General features: G+C 38.0%; 1 protein-coding gene across 1 annotated transcript in view; it reads right to left on the bottom strand.

Annotated features, from left to right (window-relative positions):
• TEK (TEK receptor tyrosine kinase) overlaps positions 1-23,677 on the bottom strand; it is a 115,601-nt gene that overhangs the window by 30,089 nt on the left and 61,835 nt on the right. Inside the window, exons 9-14 of the mRNA XM_020970033.2 lie at positions 23,064-23,205; positions 19,826-19,987; positions 17,640-17,774; positions 10,218-10,505; positions 2,774-3,073; positions 29-183 (exon numbers count right to left, since the gene is read on the bottom strand). Coding sequence (XP_020825692.1) covers positions 29-183; positions 2,774-3,073; positions 10,218-10,505; positions 17,640-17,774; positions 19,826-19,987; positions 23,064-23,205 — 1,182 coding nt within the window. The remainder of the gene's footprint in view (positions 1-28; positions 184-2,773; positions 3,074-10,217; positions 10,506-17,639; positions 17,775-19,825; positions 19,988-23,063; positions 23,206-23,677) is intronic.

Raw genomic sequence — 23,677 nt, 5'->3', positions numbered from 1 at the left:
GACTTGAAAATAGTTAATAACACAGTACCACATTTTGGAAGGCTTGGGCCATCCTTCGCTGGACATTTGCTCTCTTCAGCTGTAACATGATCAAGAAGGCCAACAGCACAGTCAAACAGGTCATCCCTGCTGAGCCAAGGATGGCAATGAGCAGCATCTTCTCCCCTCCAAGGTCTGTTGGTTCTATGGTTGGGGGAAAAGAAAATAGAAACAGTTAGAGACATAGCTAGAAATTCTTTCACTTGGAGTGTTGGGTGCTCTAGAGCTTACAGTGGTAGAGAGAATAGTTAGGGTGGGAAGTACCACAGAGGACATTCTCAGGTGGGGAGACTTTCAGAATAAATGACTATGCAACCTCAGGTATAGTTAAATCGACAAGGAAAAGCCTGTCTCCCTTTGTGACAATCTGTAACCCCATAGGGTATGGGGTAGAGAATCTGGGCCCCCAAGATAAAAGCACCATGGTGATGGGATGTTAAAAGTAGGACAAGAGAGCAGAACCATGCTCTGTAGTACAGTAAAGACTGTAAAGCACAGGGTCCAGTAATCTCTAGACTGACCTATGGAAGAACTAGGGAGATGCCCCCTTGGATACTAGTACCTTAGGTAAAAGAGATCCATAACCTCAACCGAATTTTATTTGTTTTATTTTTTATTTCTTTTAGGCACTGGATAGGTATCTAAGTTCTAGTGAAGGTGGGCAGAGAACATTTACCTTTTTTTGTGAGCCTCATTCACCCCTAGCTTGAGAGTGGCCTTAAGGGTGCTATAGAGAAACAGAGGATCAAATGCATGACCACTGCTGCGCAAGCACAGAGACAAGTTTTGATGAATCTGTGGTCCAGAAAATGTCTCCTATGTTTTCAAAGAATTGTTTTCAAACAAATGGATAAACTCTAACTTAATGCAGGGATTGAAGAGTTACGAGGATAACCTGAGAACACAGAGTTGCAAAAAGCAGTGAATTCAGTGAATAAAATTTTTTATCAGTGTCGAAATGTAATATGATAACTGATCAATTAGAAAAGTACTGAGCTGGGGAGGAGCTATATTCCTAATATTGGAACTAACTTGCTCTGTGACATCAGAAAAGTCACCTTACTTCTTTGTCAGCTCAGTTTCTCCTACAAGTTGGCATGACTAGGTGATCATGGATTTGGCAGAGACCTCATCTGGCTCAACCCCTTCATTTTACATATGGGGAAGCTGGGTCCCAGAGAACTGATGTACATAGCTCCAATATACATAGGGCTTTAAAGTTTTCAAATGACAAATGAGTTGCTCAGGGTCACACCAGTATTAAATAGTAGCGCCAGGATTTGAACCCAAGTCCTCCAACTCCAAGTCCATTTTACCAGGTAGCCTGTTCTTTTTAGTTCTGAAATTCTATGCTTTACAGTAATACTTCAAGTTTTTACAAAGAAACGGGGTAGAAAAAAAGAGGACTTTTAAAACTTTAAAATGTCATGAAATGAGAGCAATTATTAAAACAAAGACTACATTGTTCCACTTCTCAAGTCTCAGGGAGTCTCCAACACTAACTACAAAAGGAATATTGACCCTAAAAGGACATTCTTCAAGGACTGGTTCTGGACAAATTGTGAAGGAGGCAATTTATCTTCCTTCCTCTTATGCACTCTATTGGAGACCTCTTGCCCAACCAGCTGCCTTTCATCCTTTCTCCTTCTCTTCCCTTTCACATACTAGTGATGCCTGGTGACCTTATTCAATTCAAATCAACAAAGGATTTTATAAAGCAACTACTATGGGCAGAGCACTGGGATCCCTGCTGTGAAAAAATTCAGAGACATACAAACAAGAACTCTCACTCAAATAATGCTGCTGAAGTATATAATTAAACAACCAACTGAAGGCAATCGACACGTGCTAGAGGAGTTCAAAGAGGGAGGGAGCAACATGGGCTGAAGATGGTCAGGAAAAACTTCAAGAAAAAAGTGGGTCAAGAACTTCGACTTGAAGAATAAATTGAGTTTTGGATAGATAAAAAAGAGGAGAGAAAACTTCCCAACACAATCAAAGGCAAAATCTCTGAAGTAGGATTCACAATTGCACAGATGGACATAGTGCTTACTGTGTGCCTGAATATAAATGCTTACTGTGTCACAAAATGCCCATTGTTGTTTTAACACAAGTGCTCTCTTGGTAATGTTATTTGGCTGGAACTTCGCGATCTTAGAAGAATCAAAATTATAGATAATTCAAAGAACATGGAAAGATTCATAGTGGGTATAAATATCTTGTTACTAATGATGACTAGAGCATAAGATTTGGCATAAATAACAACTAAGAAAAACTTGGATCGTTTCTGGTGAATCCTTTAATCCCTCTATTCCTGTCTCCTCATCTATAGAATGCCAGGGAACAGCAAGATGATATCTAAAGGCTCTTCCAACTCTAAGCCCATATAAGCCTATGACCTAGGTTAAGCAAAATCCAAAATCATTTTTCCCTTCCTTGTTTGGTCACAATTTTTATTACCTCAGTTTCCTGTTTCCAGCTGCTTGAAGAGAAAGTAATCTGATTAAAGTCATTAGCACGTTAGTGGAAATTAGTTTAACAGTGTAATATATTAGTCTTCCCAAGTATATTTGAATTTTAAGAGGGTACTTATAGATGGCAATTTCTTATACCAAAAGAATGAATCTCTAATAGTAGAATTTCAAGCAGATGACAGGGAAGAGTTTTTTAGGCAGTAGGGTCTTGTTGTCATCTTTTAAATAACGCTGGGTAACCAATGATCTATTCCACCAACCTTTATTTTCTGCGAGTGTTATCAGTTCATGAGAAGAAGTGGGGTTGCTTGATCCCATATTGTTCTCTGCAAAAATGTCGACCCAGTAAGCTGTTTGGGGTTCTAGACCCTTGATATGATACTGTGTGATGGTGGCATTCTTTATCTTCACTTCAATGTGGTTTTCTTCAGCCTTGCCTTGAATTTTGTAACAAATTATGATAGCAGAAATAGAATGACCATCCAATATTGACCAAGAGATGATGGCAGAGGAGTCAGTGATGTTGGAAATCTTGATACCATCAGGTTGAGGAGGAAGTTCTGTCAGGAAAAAAAAAGTCCCTGCCATAAGCCAGCTATTAGCAGTTATTAACACAATTCAGCATATGAAACTAACTTGGCCTCTATGAGAATCAAATGCAAACTAGGGATCCCCGAATTAGATAACATGATATTGATGAGGCCAATTAACTCTTTTAGCTAGGCCTCCTACTTGAAGCTTGTGAATCCGCTAGCAGGCTTAAGATGTGGCAGTGTACAGTTTGGAAAGAACATTCAATTTCTAATTAGAAAACCTAGGTTCAAACCCTAACTCTGCCATTTACTTGTTTTGTGTCCTTGGGGTAGTACTCTAATCCCTTAGGGCCTCAGTTTACTTGTAAAATTAGGGGGTTGAATCATATGTCCTTCTAAGGCCCCTCTTATCTCTAAATCACATATATACATGTGTGTGTGTGTGTATATATATATATATACATATGTGTATATATACACGAATATACATATATGAAGAAAAACAGAAACAAAATGTAATTGTAAGACAGAACATGACAAAAGGAGGAAAGAGAGAGAGAGAGAGAGAGAGAGAGAGAGAGAGAGAGAGAGAGAGAGAGAGAGAAGTGAATATAGTGGGGTTTGAGAGTGGCTGTCTTGGTGGGAGTGTGGGGCATCCACGGTTGCTAATCAACTGAACCAACATCTTGTGACACCAAAAATGTCATAACACATTCTTCCAGAAGCCTCCATAGAACTGATACTTTTTGATGGATAATTATGATACAATAATATTCTGTCCTTCATATTCAATTCAACTGAATTAATATTTAAATGGCTACCATTTGCCAGGCACTAACCCATTGCTGGTTTAGCATATGCTTTCATTTCTTTTCTCAAAAGTGGGATAGATTTTAGCCCAAATTATCCATATGCTCACTAAAAATGCTAGTGCCTAGAGCAAAAACATTTGGGGGAGGGGGAAGAGGAGAGGACTTTGAATACCCTGAGGCTGCCACCCCTGGAGGAGTGAGTAGGGTGGGTTAGGCAACTCTAGCTAAATATAGCTATGTAGGGAAAGGGGTGGCTCATCCCCTAAAAAGCTTAGCCCATGCCCCTGGGGTGTAGCCTATGACCTGTAGATTACCCAATATCTGGAAAGGAGTGATAGGGAAGTGGGGCAGGCAATGGCTGAGACACAATGGCAGTCCTTTGATCCCATGTATCAATGAGAATACACAGGCTAGCTGGTGAGAGAATCTAAATGGGCTGGGAGTTTCAGCCTGGAACCAAGAGAAAGGGTAGAAGTGTTCTGGCAACAAATGGAAAGGGGAAAGGGCATATCATGAGCCAACAAAGGCCCCTGGATGTGAGGGATAGGGGAAGTTAGGAGTATAATATGAGCCAGAAGAAGCCCCTGAGGACTATCATAGCCTATGCTTTCACTCAAGTTTCTTATGTGATAAAAAAGGTGGATGTGTGAAATGCAGAGTAAGGGTTGAAGAGTAGCCTGTGGCCCTTGAATGAAGTAAAGTTAACTGACCCACATGGGAATTGAACACAAGACATTGGCCTCATTAAAATAGTACTCTTGTGATCAGAGAGCTAACTAGTTTCGACAGGCTATTGCTCTCAAAATTATGCTGTCCTCTCCCTGCCACTCCCACCACATACAGAAGCAAATTTAGACTTCCCATCTACTGCAAAACTCCTTTCTATATAGGCCCTCACACCTACTATGGCAACTGAATGAAACACACAGAGAGGATGGATTATGTTATTGTAGACTGTTTATACTTGTGAAGAATTGTAGATATGACCTAGTTCAACTCCCTCACTTTACAGAGTAGGAAAACTGAGACCAAGTGAAGTGAAGGGACTTGTTCAAGTTGTCACATCCACTTAGTGGATGAGCTAGAATTAGAAGCTAATTCTTTTGGCTCAATCTTAAACTCTCTCTACTTTGTTGCAAACGAAGGGAATTAATTACTAAGATCAGTTACATAAAAACAGGATGTCATTTCAATATGTGTGTGAGTATATATATATACATATATGCATACATATGTATATACTTATATGTATACATATATACAAATACACACACACATACATCATAGGTCTCTTAGAGTATGGGTTCTTAACCTTTTTTATATCATGGATCCCTTTGGTCCTTGGTAAATATGGATACCTTCTCAGAATAGTTTTTAAGTGCATAAAATAAAATGCACAGTATTCCAAAGAAATATTGGAATAAAAATATCGAAATAAAATTTAAAAAATAAAATAAGCTCATGAACCCTAGGTTAAGAATATCTCCCTTAAATTATGATTAATTAACTATATTACTGGGTTCTTATCATGTGCACAACACTGTATATTGTGGCAATTCAAAAGGTATAAGAAACCAGATTCTGGAATGAAAAATGTTTCTGGAATTTGGTACATAAGGTATGTGAATTTTGGGGGTCAACCCTGATATCTATAGCTAAAAAGAGAGATGAACTCAAAGCAGTGGCCTTGGAAACTTATCAAACAGAAGCAATGTCTGGAAGACTTCTACTGGAAAAACACATTATAGCACTTTCAATGACAAATGAAAAAGCAAGACACAGAATCAGAGAGATTTAAATTTGGAAAGCACGTCAGCAGCCATCTAGTCCAACACATACCCCAATGGAGTATGTCTCACTATAAATACCAGATAAATGGGCATTCAACCTCTACTTGAAGAGCTCTAAGGAAGGAGACCTCATTTGTTCTCTCAAAGAAGCCCGTTAACTTTTTTGGACTATAAATTCTAATTGTTAGGATTTTTTTTAACATTAAGCCTAATTTTGCCCTTTTTCAAATTCTATCCATTGTTCCTGGTTTTTCCCCTCCAAAGCAAAGTAGAACATATCTAATGATACTTCTTTGACATGGCAGTCCTTCAAATCTTGAAGACAACTACGTACGTGGGAAATGTGAAATGTTGTTGTTTGTCCTTTTTTGAAGAGGACAAATGACATCACAGGGTGATATCTTGGCTTGTGTGTGAATTGGATTTAAGTAAGGCAGAGTTACAGAAAGTTATCAATCTCTCTCTACCAGAGTCATCAAAGTCCAGTGGCAAGACAAAAGTCAGGAAGACTGTCGATGGCCTGGTATGTAGTAGATGAACTTGGCATCTTTTATGTCTGACCGAGCTCTAAGTGTTCCTTTTTCAGTTTCCTTCAAGGCCATCAGAACAAATTGTTCTCATCTGCCCATTCCACAGAAGTCTTCATATGCTTGAGGTAGACCATCCCCTCCACTCCTATCCCCACTCACCAATAGGTATGAAGCTTGTTGGTTACCCTTCAACCTGGTTAAGCTCTGTCTGCCAAGACGACATGTCAAATGGGTTGTGTGTATGCTACCGCTTTTTGTAACCAGAGGCGAGAGTTGAGTACATGAACATGTACTCAACATAAGCACCAAAGGCAAGCAGGTCTGAAAAGAGCTTAGCAAGCCCTCACAGCAAAGGTGTTAGTCTTCCTTGAATACTTGGTACATCCAAGAAAATTAGGGTAGATGTTGGAAGAAAGGATAATGAGATTGCTCATAGACATCCTGAGTTTGAAGTTCAGGTGGAAACATTCTGTGGGGTGCTGGGAATCATCTGTATAGGAAAGAATGAGGTTACCAAGGGAGAGAGTATAGACAGAAGAGAAGGCCAACCTTTAGAGGTCACATGAATTAGGGATTACAGAGAAATGAGGAGCCAATAAAGGATATTATGATAGGAAGAGAACTAGGAAAGTATTGTGCCTCCAAAGCCAAGGAGTTTTATTCTTACTCTCACCAATGGACCCCCACTTAATTATTTACTACATCTATGGACAAACCTTATTCATTTTATGTAAGTAGGTATCTCAGAAGTGGAATAGGGTAGATCAGCATACCTAGCACACCCTCTACGCTCACCTTCTGAGGCAGTCAATTTCACTTTAAGTTAGATCTAAAAGTTAGAAAATTTGTCTTTACTTCAAGTCTGAATGTTTTTTTTTCAGCTTCTTCCTACTGTTCCTAGCTCTGCACCGTTGGTCAAATAGAATAAGTCTTTCTGTCTTTCACATGATAGCCCTTCAAATATTGCAGAATCCTTGAACTGAAGAAATGAAAGCTGCTGTCTAGTCTGTTAAGGGAATTGTTAAATAAACATCCATTATACCATACCTGATGAGTGGTCATACATTCTGTACTTGAAGTATAGAATGCCAAACATTCTCTCCCTCTGAGGAGGAGGAACACATCACTTCATGAGGTGTTTAAATTTTGGATGGCTCTAACTGTTAGAAGTTTCCCTTGAAATCAAGCTGAAATTTATCTCTTTGCAGCTTCCTCCCACTGCTCCTGGGTTTGGCCCCTCTGGCCATCTTCCACATGATAGCCCCTTCACAGATTTGAAGAAAGCTATCATGTCCCCCAAGTCTTCTCCTTTCCAAACTAAACCTGCCCAGTTCCTTCAATCTATCCCTAAATGACATGGACTCAAGGCACTTTACCACCTCTGGTGGTGACACTCAGAACTAGGCAAAGTACTACAAATGAGGACTGAAGAGGGCAGAGCACAGTGGGACCACTACCCTCCTATTCCTGGAAGGTATGCCTCGATTAATGTCACAAAAACACAATGTGTTTTGGTTGCCACATCACATTCCTAATTCATATTGAGCTTTCAGTCTACCTCAGAACTGGCACTTAACCATTCCTACTTCATCTTTTAGCTCTGAAGTTGATATTTTTGTATCCATGTCAAACCTTCCATCTATCACAATTGAATTTCATTTTATTAGATTTTGCCCAGTGCTCTAGCATGTCAAGACTTTTTTTGGATTCTGATAAATTTAAAGATAGCTGAATCTTCTCTGCACTATACCCAATGTGGTTATCTCAAGCACCCAAAGATTCCTTAATACTAGTGACTAGGCAGCTAGGTGGAGCAGTGGAAAGAGCTCTGGACCAGGAGAAGGGAAGATCTGAGTTCAAATCTAAATTCAGATATTCATTATCTGTGTGTCCATGGGCAAGTTTCCTCATCTGCAAAATGAGGATAATAATAATACCTGCCTCCCAGGGTTATTGTGAGGAGCAAATAAAATATTTGTAAGGCACTTTGCACACCTTAAAGTGCTAAATAATTGCTAGCTGTAGCTGTTACATTTAGGCAAACCATACGTTCAAAGTTCTGTGAAGGCTCAAGTTCATGTGAACATGTGATAAAAATGAGATAAAAACATTGCATCAGCTTTACATTTTATAGCTAGGTGACTGTGCAGGACCAGACTGAGGGTGGGGAAAGTATAAACTACTATGCTCCTGGTCATTAGTGGGAGATGATAGGAAGGTATTACTAGGTTAAGTACTGGGTGGGAATAAGAAAAAATATTCTTGTCACAGGCTCAAAAGCAAACTTGGGCTATAAAGGTACAGTTCTGGTGCAGAGGATAAAACATTCCCTTTATAAATAGGAACAACACAAGCAGTGTAATAAAAGCTAACCAACACATAGTGGCTAAATGTGAGCAATTCCCATCTGAAATAGTAATTCTGAACTATAGTCTATGTTTTTAAAAATCTAGTTATGTTGCTTTCAAGTAAATGAAATTACTGGAAATTATTGCTGATAATATGTTTCTAAGGAGAAATGTGGACAAGATGGCAATACAATTAGGAACCCAGGACTGATTGAAAAGTTAAATGTGATTGAGCAGTGGATCGATCATTGCCAACCTGGAGGGAGGTCTCTAGTGAACTGACCCGGGGATCTGTCCTTGGTCCCTGGGCTTTTCAATATTTTTACCAATGACTAGGATGAAGTCATAGATGGCGTATCTACCAGATTTGCAGATAACAAAAATCTATGAGGAAGATCTAACATGTTGGAATACAGAATCAGGATGGAAAAAGATTACCGTATCTTAGAAAAAGAGGGCTGAAGCTAGTAAGATGAAATTCAATAGGTATCAATCAGTCAATAAAGTCTCATACTTGGGACTCAAAACTTAACAAGTAGCCAGTAGAAGAAGTATGGCAAGACAACTGTTTTGCAAATGATCTGGGGCTACAACTTTACTGAAAACTAAATATGATTCAATGATGTGACTTAGCCAAAAAGTTAATACAATCTTAAGATACTTTAAGACAGGCATGATGTCCAGAACAAGGCCAGTGGTAGTCCCACCAACTTCTGCCCTGGTCAGACCAAATCTTGAATATTGCTTTTAGTCCTGGGAGCCACATTTTAATGTAGGGGTTTGATTATAGGCATTCTATGATAATTCAGGGCAGGTTACATAGTGATGAAGCATTCTTTGGAACTTTGATTGTTAACTTACTGTGAAGGATGGGGACATACCCTATGACAATATCCTGGGGAAGATTTGGGAACATCTACTGGCACATGCCCATTGGTACCTCACTGAGGATGAGGTCTTACTGATTGAAAATTAAGTGAATTGATTGACTAAAAATGTATGGATTAATTAGTGATGAATTGGCTAACAGGTTATGTTTTGGGTTGTGATAGCTTTTTTTTTTTTTTTGGCAGGGAACATTTTTCCACTTGCGAGACTCAGAAAGAAACAAAGATAGCAGTGGACCTGGGTCCTGTAGGGAAAAGCCCACACACACATTTAGTCACATGTAGCAGCAAATTTATGCCCTGGGATATAAGCACATTGCTGCTATACATGACCATGTATTTCTCCCTCTTTTCATTCATTTTAACTCATTTGATCTCCCAAGCATTCTTTTGAGGGAAGTAGTGCAAACATTTTTGTCCCCATTATGCAAATAAAGAAACATGTTCAGAAAGGGATTTACCCAAAGTCACACAGTTAGCAAATGGTCTAGCTAGGATTAAAAGCTCAATTCTCCAGATTCAGTGGTTCTTTATATAGTCTTTCTCTGAATTATCATGAATTCAAAATTAGTGAAGTTGTGTGAAGTTTTTCTTTACGTTTCGCAGTCCAATTTATGAGATTCAAGCTACAAAATAATTTCACTAACATTCTACCCCACTCCACCCCTCATATTTAATAGCTACCTTATCATGAGTATCAGCCATCATTTCTGAATAAGTTCCTGAGGTAGCATATAGAGATTCTAGAATAACATTAGAAGGAAAACAAAGTACAATGCATACTGACATAAATTAGTTACTCACTGTCACTAAGGGTCCAGGCAACAAGATATTCACTCCATTCTCCTGGGGACTTGGTATTCACTCGGGCTCTCACTTTGTACTTTTCCCTGGGCTGTAAGTTTGGAAGAATCACCGAGGTCTGGTTTCCTGGCACTTTAATGTTCTGTTGTTCATTTTGGCCCTGTGTGGGTTTCCTTTCCACCTCAACATAAAAGTCATCTTCAGAAGTTGGAAATATTGGTTGCCATGTTAAATTCAGAGAGGTCTGACTTCTTGGTAGGAGACTTAAACCTCTTGGTGGAGGAAGGCCTTAAAATAAGAAAGAGAGATTTTCTTTGCTTTGTTGTGAAGGTAAGCACAAAGAGGCTACTAAGACCTTTCTAAGGAAAGAAACTTGGAAATTAGTTCACATTAGTAACACAAAATATCTGCATCAGGCTGAATGTGAAAAACTGAAACAATGCCTCTTGCCATGGCCTTTGAATAAATTCTGTAATAACAGTTTAATATTTTATTCCTTACACTTGTATCTGCATTTTAGTAGAAGACTCATAAAAATATGTCCAACCCTAGAATTTAGCAATCTCAATAAATTTAGGGTCTGGAGTCCCCAGCTTGGTGCCCTTCAAGTTACTCAAGGTGGGTAAACTGCATGCTCTGAAAGCTACTTGCTACAGCAATACAGAAAAAGCTCATTCAGTTATCAATGGAGAACACTGTTTGTGTATGGTTTCTAGTTAATCAACGAAGGGAAACAAGACCAGAATTAATTCTCAATAAACAATGGCCATTCTCCACCTACCCCTCCTTTAAGGTCAATGCATTAAGTATTAAAATGATACAAAGATAAGCAATGCTTTCCCCAGATCTTGCTTTTATAAAATGTAACTGTGAATCTATAATTGGTGTTATTTATATATAAATATATATATATTAAACATTTATTATTCCTTTATTTTTAGTTTTCAACATTTACTTCCACAAGATTTTGAGTTCCAAATTTTCTCCCCCTCTCCCCCCTCCCCCAGCCCAAGATGGCATGCATACTGAATACCTCTTTCTCTAATCTGCCCTCCCTTCTATGCCCCCCTTCTCTTATCCCCTTCTCCTCCTATTTTCCTGTAGGGCAGGATAGATTTCTATACCCCATTGCCTGTATATATTATTTCTCAGTTGCATGTGAAAACAATTTTTAACATTTGTTTTTAATACTTTGAGTTCCAAATTTTCTCCCTTCCTCCCTCCCCACTCACCCTCATTGAGAAGGCAAGCAACTCTATATAGGTTATACATGTGTAGTCATGCAAAACACTTCCATAGTAGTCATGTTGTGAAAAACTAACTGTATTTCCCTTCATCTTATCCTGCCCTCCATTTATTCTATTCTCTCTTTTAACTCTGTCCCTCCTCAAAAGTGTTTGCTTCTGATTACCCCCTCTCCCAATCTGCCCTCCTTTCTATCTCCCCCCACTCTCTTATTCCCCTTCCCTCTATTTTCTTGTAGGGTAAAACAGATTTCCATACCCAATTGAGTGTGTATGTTATTCCCTCCTTTAGCCAGATCTGATAAGAATAAGATGCGCTCATTCCCTCTAACCTTCCCCCGCTTCCCCTCCACTGTAAAAGCTTTTTCCTGTCTGTTTTATGTGAGATAATTTACCCCTTTCTACCTCTCCCTTTCTCCTTCTCCCAGTATAATCCTCTTTTGCCCCTTAATTTTAATTTTTTTAGATATCAGCCCTTCATCTTCAACTCACCCTGTGCCATCTATCTACCTGTCTATATCTATATCTATATATACACATACAATTTTTCCCTCCAATTACCCTAATCTGAGAAAGGTTTTATGAGTTACACAAATATCATCTTTCCATGTATGAATGTAAGCAGTTCAACTTTAATAAGTCCTTTATGATTTCTCTTTCCTGTTTACCTTTTCATACTTGAGTCTTCTATCTGAATGTCAAATTTTCTATTCAGCTCTGGTCTTTTCATCAATAAGGTTTGAAAGCCTCTATTTCACTGAACATCCATCTTTTCCCCTGAAGAATTATCCCCAGTTTTACTGGGTACGTGACATTCTTGGTTGTAATCCTATCTCCTTTGACCTCCAGAATATTATATTCCAAGCCCTCCAATCTTTCAATGTAGGAGCTACTAAATCTTGTGTTAATCTGATTGTATTGCCACAATACCTGAATTGTTTCTTTCTGGCTGCTTGCAATATTTTCTCCTAGACCTGAGAACTCTGGAACTTGGCTACAATATTCCTAGGAGTTTTCCTTTGGGGATCTCTTTCAGGAGGTGATTGGTGGATTCTTTCAATTTCTATTTTACCCTCTGGTTCTAGAATATCAGGGCAGTTTTCCTTGAAAATTTCTTGAAATATGATGTCTAGGCTCTTTTTTTGATCATGGCTTTCAGGTGGTCCAATAATTTTTAAATTATCTCTTCTGGATCTACCTTCTAGGTCAGTTGTTTTTCCAATGAGATATTTCACATTGTCTTCTATTTTTTCATTCTTTGGTTGTGTTTTACAATTTTGTGATTCCATTTGCTCCATTCTAATTTTTAAGGAAGTATTTTCTTCAGTAAGCTTTTGGACTTCCTTTTCCGTTTGGCCAATTCTGCTTTTGAAGGCATTGTTCTCCTCACTGTCATTTTGGACCTCTTTTGCCATTTGGGTTAGTCCATTTTTTTTTTTTTTGCTTTTTGGCTAGGCAATCTGGTTAAGTGACTTGCCCAGGTTCACACAGCTAGTAAGTGTCAAGTGTCTGAGGCCAGACCTGAACTTAGGTCCTGACTCCGGGGCTGGTGCTCTATCCACTGTGCCATCCAGCTGCCCCTGGATTAGTCTATTTTTTAAGGTGTTATTTTCTTCAATATGTTTTTGGGTCTTGTTTAGCAAGCTGTTGACTTGTTTTTCATGATTTTCTTGCATCACTCTCATTTCTTTTCTCAGTTTTTCCTCTACTTCTTTTACTTGCTTCTTAAAATCCTTTTTGAGCTCTTCCATGGCCTGGGACTGATTCATCTTTTTCTTGGAGGCTTTGGATGTAGGAACTTAGACTTTGTTGTCTTCTGGTTGTATGTTTTGATCTTCTTTGTCATCAAAATAAGATTCTATGGTTTGACTTTTTCTGTGCTACTTGCTCATGTTCCCAGCCAATTACTTTAGTTTTAAACTCTTTGTTAAGGTAGGGATCTTCTTCCAGTGTGGAGAATGTACTGTCCCAATCTTGGGGGATTTGTGCAGCTGTTTTTTAGAGATACTTCTAGGGACCTGTAAATTTTCAGTTCTTCCAAGGTGGTATGTTAAGGGGCAAGGTGTTTACTCCTTTCATAGCCTGGGCTCTAGTCTATCAGTGACCACAAGCACTCTTTTCTGCCTTGGAACTGTGAGGAGGATTTCTTCTTCACTGCCATCACAAGCTCCACCACACCAATGCTTCTCCTTGCTCCAAGCACAGGCAAAGCAAGAGAATCCTGTCTCTATACCAGCAAATAGATCCCTGCAATCCCCCTCTGATCAGCCACTTGATCCCCCCACTGTCTGTGGGCTGAGACTTCTGGAAACAGCCACCACCCAGTGGCTGCTCTAGGACTGGGGCAGGACCAAGCTCCTCTCTCACCGAGGTCCAACAGACTTTTCTTACTGACCTTTTAAGTTGTCTTTGGTGTTTGTGGATTGTGAAGTCTGGAAACTGCCACAGCTTCTCTTAACTCAGTCCCCTGAGGCCTGTTCTAGGTTTGCTGAGGCCCATTCTTTGCCTGCCTGGCCCACACTGAACTGCACTCCTTTCCCAGCCCCGTGCAACAGACCTTTCAAATCAACCATCCAGGTTGTCTTGGGCTGGAAATTTGTTTCACTCTGTCTTTTTGTGGGTTCTGCTGCTCTATATTTGTTTAGAGCCATTTTTTACTGCTATCTGGGGGGCTTTGGGAGAGAGCTCAAGCAAGTTACTGCTTTTACTGTGCCATCTTGGCTCCGTTCCCCAGTGTTATTTTTCTATGCCTACCCATGTGTTTTTCCTCTGAAATATGAACCTTTATGTATAGAAGACCAATTTTTACACCAATGTAGCATATCAATATGTAAGGCCAACATCTTCTGGCTCCTGATAATCAAATCATAGATTCAGAATTGGAAGGGATGGTAAGAGTCATAGAGTATAACTCTCTCATTTATATATAGGAAAACCAAGACCCAGAAAGATGACCCGGCTGGGGTCATACCTGGGTATGTATTTCCCTGACTCCAAGTCTAACATCCTACTCACTATACTATGTTGCCTTTTTATTGAGTCACCTTGGTGGAAAATAACTCTTATCCTTAATTAATTATATAAACTAGATGAACCTAATCAGTCCTAATTGACGCGAGGTCTAGTATGACACAGGAAAAAATAGTTCAGTGTGCTTTAAATTATTACAGCATTTGTATTAGTTTTCTCTCTTAGAGCTCTGCTGTTCATGATGGTGACATGACCTTCCTTCATTCAGCTATGAAGTTTTAGCTAATAAATTAAACAGAGTAGCTAAATAAACACAGACATCACCGAGCAGAGGATTGTTGTAATTATCTGGGTAGTTTGGGCAAAAGCAAGGTTGAGGGGATCATGTAATATTTTTTTTCCTCTTCCTGCAAAGTGTTCAGAAAAGACTCTCCCTCTTCTCTATATACATGCACGATTGCAGATGGTACATGTGTACAATTAAAAAATAAACAAAATCATTACATCAGCAAAATTTAAGTTATGGAAGATAATCACCTTCAAAAACTGCCTTCTTTCTGCCCACCTTGATATTATTTTGACATATTCCAAGGGAATTCCAAATACATTCTGGTTTGAATTTATTTTACACGAAGAGAGCAGTATAGAATGTTTGTCAAGTTTTTATAATCTTTTCCATAAATACTTTACATCTTAGTTGTGTTCTGACTTACCCAGGTGAAAATGATTCTCTGTCTCACTCTTGCTAATTGAAGTATGCAGCAAATTAGTACCCGCTTTGGTCTTAGAGCATGAGTTTCTCCAGAGTTTGGATAATTTCCTATTATATTGACTAGACTCTCTCTTTCTTTTGCATTTTGTTAAACCACTTTGGCTTCATGATATCACTTGAGTGCCGATTAGTTTTTTGCAAGTATGCTAATGAATTGAAAATTAATTGTCTAACCTCCCTCTCCTCTCTACAGAAATGGAGGAGTATAGATGTGGAATATTGAATGCATGGTCAGATGCAATTGATATATAGACTGGTTTTACTAAATTACTGTTTTTCTCTCTTTAAAAAGTCTTTTTTTAATAAGGGATGCATCACTTAGGGGAGAGGTAATATAATCGGAAATAAAAGTGATATTAAAAACTAAATGTATTAGTAAAATAAGTTTTTTTTAAAAATTAGTCTTGCCTCTTTCTTAGTGCCATGTTTAAATGTTGGAGAATAAAGTAACTAAGTTGTTAGGGGCCCAATTGTTCTCAACTACTTTTGTGTCATGGGCCCTTCTGGCAATCTGGTGAAGCCTATGGACCACTTCTCAGAATAATGGTTTTAAATGGATATATATGTATATATATATATATATATATATATATGAACACATTGTATATGTACATATACATACATATGAAAAATATATACGTATATGTAATTACTAATATACATTACATTAGGAAACTAATTGCATAGAAATACACTTTTCAAAATATTTTTAAGAAACAAGTTCACAAATGTCAGTTTAAGAACATCTTTCTTGGCTTCATCATTGAATTTATTTATCTCCTACTACCTTATTTGCTCTATTTTCAAGTTGGGGTTAGGGGTTGGGGTATATTATGGGAGAAGCAGGATTTGAGAGTAGGAAAGTATTATCCATTAGAATAATAAATGTCTTCTAGACTCCTGATTGAGGTGAGGGAGGAAGGGAGGGAAATTCCAGTTGCAATGCAGTATATTTTGAAGCTCAGTATGCAGATCATTTTCTGTGCTTCTTATCATAAACAAGTTTGCTTTTTAGCTAGATAAAAGTTTGTCGAACTAAAAGAGGCAAAAGGTCACTTATGAGCAATTCTGGTTTAACAATAATTCAATATAGATAAATCACTGTGTGATTTATACTATTGTAGTTTATTTCGGAGATCTGGCACTGAGGCATTACAAGAAGCTTGGAGAGAAGAAGCTGGCTGGTTGGTCACATAATCTCTTCTCTGAAAGTTGAACATTATCAGTTTTGAATCTTATGGCTAGCCACTATCTGTTATTCAGTGTATCCTATCCTTAGTGATCCCCTTTATTATCTCACTTGATTCTCACAATAACTCTGTACTGTAGGTGCTATTGTTACCTTCATTTTGCAGATGAGAAAACTGATGATTAGAGAGGTTCAGTGACTTTCCCAAGGTCATATAGCTAATAAGAATCAGGTAGGATTCAAACGTAGGCCTTTAAAGCACAATGCCTTTAACCTTGTTGGCATGTAATCAAGTGTTGTTGAATTGAATCAGGAATCAGAGTAGGGCAGGAATTGGCTACAGAGGAGAACACCAGGTTACAAGGTCTCAGAGGTGAGGGTTTTAACTGCTGGGCTTGAAAGACCCTTCATTTATTGCTCAAAGAGTTGATAAATCAAAAAGGCATGACCACAAGAGGGATCAGATACAAAATTTACCCAAGGAAAGTAGTTTGTAAAGGCCACAGTGTACGGTTTATGTAATAGGATGACAGTAGCAAGTAGGAGCCTCAGCTAGAATCAATGCATCTTTGTTTTTTTGTTTTCCCTTATGGTTCCTGTATGGCATAAACCTATTCCCAAAAAGAAGTAGTCTAGGTCAGTCAGAAATGTTAAACAAGGGCAGTGGGCCATTGTGACTAGCACCAGATTAAAATATAATTGGGAAATATTTAACAAAATAATTAAACATTACAATAGAATATATTAATGTGTAGGTTTTTTTAAGTCAATATGTGGCTCACAGGAATTCTTATATATGGTTTCTATTTGAGTTTGATGCCACTGGTCAAGGTGATATATGTATATATTAGTATCATGTGGTTGAATGGCGTGTGCAAGAGATAAGTTGTGGTTTGGCTAGGCCGAATGGTGGATTCAAATACCAGACTTAGGAGTCAAGAAAACTTGAGTTCAAATCCTGTCTCAGATACTTAGTACCTGGGTGACTTTGGGCAAGTCACCACAGAACCTCATTTAATTTTCCATTTCCTCAACTGTAAAATAAAGGGGTTGGAGTTAATGGCCTATAATATCCTTTCCAGCTCTAAATCAACAGTCAAACTATGAATCTGCCTCATAAAAAAAAAATCAAACAAGAAAAAGCATGTTAATTAGCAGTTCATATTCTTCTGATAACTTCTTTCACCGAAACACCTTACTGATTATTGAACTCCTGTATAGAGACTGTTTATTCCCCTACAACTTACCAATGGATGCTGTAGTAAAACGTTTGACAGGACCTGGATGTCCTTCACCACCCTCTCCTCGGCGGCTCAGCTGAACACAGAGCTCGTATTCTGTTCGTGATTCCAAAGAGTCCAGTGTTACAATTTCTTCATTTACTGAGTAAAGAAAAAGAAAGCCCGGGCAATTGTAATTAGTTTTGTATTTTTTTAGAACAAGAAATTGTTTGTTTAAAAAAATGGTGTTTTAAAGATAAGTTCAGAAGCTCAAACTCTAGGAGTAGATTGTTATGGAGCCTAATGTAAGTGAAAGAGTAGTTAGCTGAAAAGAAAGAGTCTTTACTGATCTTGTGGGGTTGGACTTTTTGTATTTCAATACCATCAGATATTATGTAGTGCTTTAAGGTTTTCAAAGACCTATTATATAGTTGTATATCCCTCTATCTGGCAAGACCTCATTAATTTAGAGTAGTAGGGGTAGAATGAGCATGTATGGGAGGGGACCAAGTGTCTATCTGATCTAGTAAAAAATTTTAAAATAATGTTAAATACAGTTGAAAGAGAATTGGCCTTAGAAGACCTTAACTTCAATCTTATCTGGCCCACTTGCTATCTATGTGGTCTTGGGCAAATCACTTAGGTGGGCCTCAGTTTCCCTCATACGTAAAATGAAGAAATGTGGCAAGGTGATTTTTAAAATCCTTTGCAGTTTTAGATGTATAATCTCATGAAATAGATATAATAGCAGAACCAGAACAAAACTAGCAAAGAGTAGAGGCTCTTTCAGATTTGTTTTAATGTCTAGATAACTGGTTTATTAGGCTCATATGTACATTTTAGGCAGAATGCCTTTGTATGTAAATGGATTCATCCAAAGAACTCAAAACCATATTGCCCTATCTTTTATTTATCTATGTACGTCTTAGTTTCTATCAGAGTTACTGTTAATTCCAAATGACTGTAGCTTTATTAAATTCTTTATTGTATTTTGAAGACCTCATTAATGTTGACCATTTCCAGGAAGCATGAATAGTGGAGCGAATATTAGGGAATCAGTGGCGGATTCTACTAGGTAGTGATATAAAGCCCTTTTCTAATAAAATTTTGAACATTAGTTCTAGAAACAATAATTTAGCATCTTAATTTTAAAGCTCTGTGGTCTATGAATTTTTGATTGGGCCTACAGAGGAAAAGTAAAGAGTTGAGGAATAGTCCGGTGAATTTGTTAAATACAGCCATCTTGATTATTGGGCTAAGAAATCTTCCTCCACCATCATAATTGCTTTAGTACTTTGCTTTTCCTATGTATACAGTCTATTTCATGATAACCTAGGCCTTACCAGCAACTGGTTCATATGTTTATTTGTTCTGGTTTTGTCAACTTTCCATCCGCAGGTAAATGTTCTTCTAGAAATCTGTGATTCCTGGGCAAGTCACTAAACCTTTCAAAGATCCAGGTGTCTCTTTAATATTCTTTATGGAATACATACTGACCTGCTTTGGTGGAGGAAATCTCTTTTTGGGAGTTCCCTACATTAAAGAAATCATAGGTCTCTCTAAAAATACAAATGCATGAATAGCTAGCTAGCTAGCTAAAATAAAATGGGCATTTGGAAATAAGGTAGCAGTATGCAAAATAAGAAAATTCTGCTCTATAGTTCAGCTCTGTATAATCCCTGAGGCAGCTGTTGGCACCATGGATAGAATGCTTGGCCTGAAGTCAGGAAGACCTGAGGTCAAATTTGGCCGCAGACACTTATTAGCTATGTGACCCTGAACAAGTCACTTAACCTGTTTGCCTCACCTTCTTCAACTGTATAATGGGAATAATTATAATACCTATCCCCCAGGATGTTTGTGAGGATAAAATGAGATCACATTTACAAAGTGCTTAGCAGTGTCTGGCATTTAGTAGGCTCTGTATAAATGCTTAATCCCTTCCTTTATTCCCCTATAGTACATCTCACCAGCACTCTAGGGGTTTGCATCTGACCAGGCTTGCTACCTAACAATGACCTAATTCACCAGCACTCCTATGATTTCATTTCACCATGTGTATGGGAAAGCATTGGCAGTAGAACTTTGTCCCAGAACTGGAGTGGGGAGGAGAGGGGAACTCAAGGACAAGAGAGGAGTGTGATTTCTAATCACATTGTACCCCCCAAAAAATCATTTTGTATTCTATTGACTTCTTGAAGTCAGATCCTTACCTTGCTTATGCTTCCAGGTTTCATATTGTTTACTGGACTTGTAAAAGAGCTTCTTGGACTTGATTGGCCCATCTCCCAAATAAGGCTCAGAACTGATATTGATGATAACAAAGTTGTGACCAATCTCCACTACTTTCGGTGCATTCAAAGGCTCTGGGGGAACTAATCAGAGTGACAACAATCAGATTGGCTCTCACATGTAGGGATTTTTGATTTTATGATTTCTTTCTAACTTTTATTTTTCAGAGGCATAGTGGATAGAGAACTGGCCTTGAAAAGTCCAGAAGACCTGGATACAAGTTTCCTTTTGACATATAATAACTGTATGGCCCTGGATAAGTTGCTTAGCTTCTTAGTACTCTAGAAAACTCTCCAAGATTGTAAACTGCAGATAAGGTGCCAACCTGCATTAGTAGAAGTTTTCTTTACCTGGGATTGTCTTATATCAAATAGAATCACAAGTCCAGCTGCTACCCCTATTTTACTATTTAAACAGAATAGCTTAGAAAATGTTTGCTGTGTACAAAAAATCTGTGCTTTTTTCGGAAACATGTAGAAGGCTATTTTAGAGTGACCCAACAGCCCAACCCCTTGTGCTCGTGTGATGCTTAGTGTTTCATATTTCAAAGAATTTTCAGATGTTTGTCAGTCTGCCTTTCTTCTCCTTTCTGCGTTCATATTCAATTTAACACATTCATTTTTCCCCTTTCATCCCTCTATGAAATGAAAATGCAGAGAATTTACTAAGGCTACAGACTGTCATCTGTGAATCAAAATCAGGCCTATTAGATTCAAATTGGGGCCAGATCCATTACATGTGGTAACCGAGCAGATGAACAGCAGGTGTACATATGATTGACCAGCTTAATTCCTCTAAGTAGGGAAAAAGCATAATAACATAATTATAGTCATGTTGACCTTTCTCCAGTGATTATTTTGGTCTGGTGATCAAAAGCATACGGTTGTTTTAACTGAGGTTCTCTTTCTTCATGAGTGATTACCACCAGCGAACAAGATCAACTGTGTTTAAATTTCACATGTGTAATTAAATGGACTAAAGGTTTACATTTATCAGCCAATGGAGGCCTACTCTTCATCAGGTTTTACAGAATTTTCTCTTAGGAAGATAAAAATCTACCTTAAGTTAACAAACGACTCAGTATTTCTAAAGATGGTTATTTTTCTCAGTGTGTATGCTGATTCCATTGACAAAGACCAGATCGTAGCATTGTCAGGTTGTAGTCGACAGTTTCATGAATTAGAATGGCCCCTTAAATTCAGTACCTGGTAACCAGCTTTCTGGCCTCTGAGAACTCAGCCTGGCTGGTCCTTGGAAGAAAGCTACAGTCCACTGTTCAGAATCATTCTCAAATCCTTTCTTGTTTGGTGTAGAATTTGCCTGTGTTTCACTGGCACACCCAATTCACTTACGCACTATTGAGAAGCATCATAGTAAGGCTTTAATGGAGGGATAAATGATTATCTATACATGCTATCCAAAGCTGGATTTGGATTGAGAAGCCCAAGATTCACATCCTAGTTCTGCCACTTATTACTTATTTAACCTTGGATGAGTCATGTAACCTCTTGAGGTCTGTTTCCTAGTCTGAAAAAAATAAGGGAATTAACAAAACTATATCTTATTCTTCTTCTAACTTTAAATCTAGACTGAAATCCTATTATGCTCTCTACATGTGACCTTTGTAATCATAGGATCACACTTGCCTACAGTCATTTTGCTAAGGGTTTAAGGCAGGTTTGAACACAGGTCTTCCTGATGCCAAGCCCAACACTCTATCCACTGAGCCATAGATGCTGTTGATAAATTGCGTGAGGAATCTTGTCAAGGAGAATAAAATCCTGGAGCCAACAATTGGCCCCAAATTGGCTTCTTTTTAACTTACTACTGTTTATTCACCAAAGACTATGGATCTTCTTAGGACTTAAATAAGATGACTTGTCTTCATACTATTTTCTCTTTTCCTGGCAGTTGCACAAAATGAGAAATTATTTTGACTCTGTGAACTTTCTACTGAATAAAATAGAGGGCCCAGAAAACACTCAAAAGAACATTGAGTTCTAGGATGACATTGACTCTTACTCTGTTGGCAACAGAATCCAAATTCATTTATGAAGATGCACCCACCCTAATATAGTCCTTGACCTTAAAAAAAAAGGTAACTATGAATGCAATCCTGTACTTCATTATGGAATGAATTCTGAACCTGCCCCAAAGAATATCTAAACAAGTAATAAGTTAGGCTAGATGTTAATCATGTTGGCCTATCAGTGTTTTTATGTATAAAATGAGGGAGTTGGGCTAGGTGATAGATCCCTTTCATCTCTCATCTAGTTATATTACCTACCAGCCTCCCCACTCCCACCAGACATATGTATACCTCCATTTTAAATATAATGATCTAACCTTCATGAGAAAAAATCCAGACATTTCTAGCATAGCATAGGAGCTACCAAAATTTTCTGAATTTCTACAAAATAACGTTTGTTACTTACACAACATGACATAGCATAATGAATGGTTGCCTAGTTAGGGCTTACACAAAAGATTTTCCAAACTTGTTATAAACTAAAAAGTCAAAACATCCTTGTGCAATAAAACCAGACTTACTGTGAAATATTATAACAACTTTCTACGTTCATGCCTAATGGGTAAAAAGTCAAAGCTTGGTGCTCTGCAGAACAATGAATACATCACAACATGAAATGGTCTCCATACATTGAAAACATCTCCTTCTTACCCTCTCTGGCCCAAATTATAATTCTGTTAGAACATTTCCAGTATTTTAACTAGATCAAGGGTTCTTATCCTATTTGTATGTCTTGGAGCTCTTAGAGAAACCTATGGAATTCCTCTCAGAATAATGTGCTTAGATATATAAAACAAAATATAGAGGGGCAGCTAGGTGGCGCAGTGGATAGAGCACTGGCCTTGGATTCAGGAGGACCTGAGTTCAAATGTGACCTCAGACACATAACACTTACTAGCTGTGTGACCCTGGGCAAGGCACTTAACCCCATTGCCTAGCCAAAATAAATAAATAAATAAATAGAACAAAGTATATAAAATTACAAAGAAAACCAATTATATTGAAATATTTATCAAAAATATTTTTTTCAGGAAAACAAGTTCATGGAACCTATGTTATTAAGAATCCATAAACTAGATGCCATTGTTCTTTGAGGAAGACATCATTTGCCTCAAGAAAGTGAGGCTTACCTTTAACAGAAATGTTGAAAGATTTTTCCACCATTCCAGCCACTGTGTTCACACTACAGACCCAAACACCTGAATCAGGAGGTACAATCCGATGGATACTGAATTCAGCTTCTGATCGATTATTTCGTACAAAGGATTTAGGCTGAAATGAACAAATTCAAGATAATAAAGATATGCAAATGGAGTTGGTATCACAAGACCACATGCGTCTACAACCTTCTTTTCTTGTTCAGAAATAAGTTTTCTAATGAGGAAAAAGTTAAAGACAGTGCACGTGTCATCATTGGCTTATTTCCCAAACTTTAGCTATAATGAAAGTTCATACTGTATGAAACTTCCCTTAGTCTGTCCATTTTAATATTGTTGTTAGAAAAAATTATGCTTTTATTTGGGAGACATTTCATTGTACCATATTAACTTTGAGGATGAGGAAAAACAATGACTAAAACTTTCATAGTTATTTAGAGTTTGCAAAATGTTTTACATATATTATCTCATTTGATTCTCACAATAATCCTGTGAAGCAGGGCAGCTGGGTGGCACAATGGATAGAGCACCGGCCCTGAAATCAGGAGGACCTGAGTTCAAATCTGGCCTCAGAATAAACACTTGAT

The sequence above is a fragment of the Phascolarctos cinereus genome, unplaced genomic scaffold, assembly GCF_003287225.1.
Source record: "Phascolarctos cinereus isolate Bilbo 61053 unplaced genomic scaffold, phaCin_HiC Scaffold_4;HRSCAF=312, whole genome shotgun sequence".
Lineage (NCBI taxonomy): Eukaryota > Metazoa > Chordata > Mammalia > Diprotodontia > Phascolarctidae > Phascolarctos > Phascolarctos cinereus.
The sequence above is the reverse complement of the archived record's forward strand: the minus strand, read 5'-3'. Positions and strand labels throughout refer to the sequence as shown.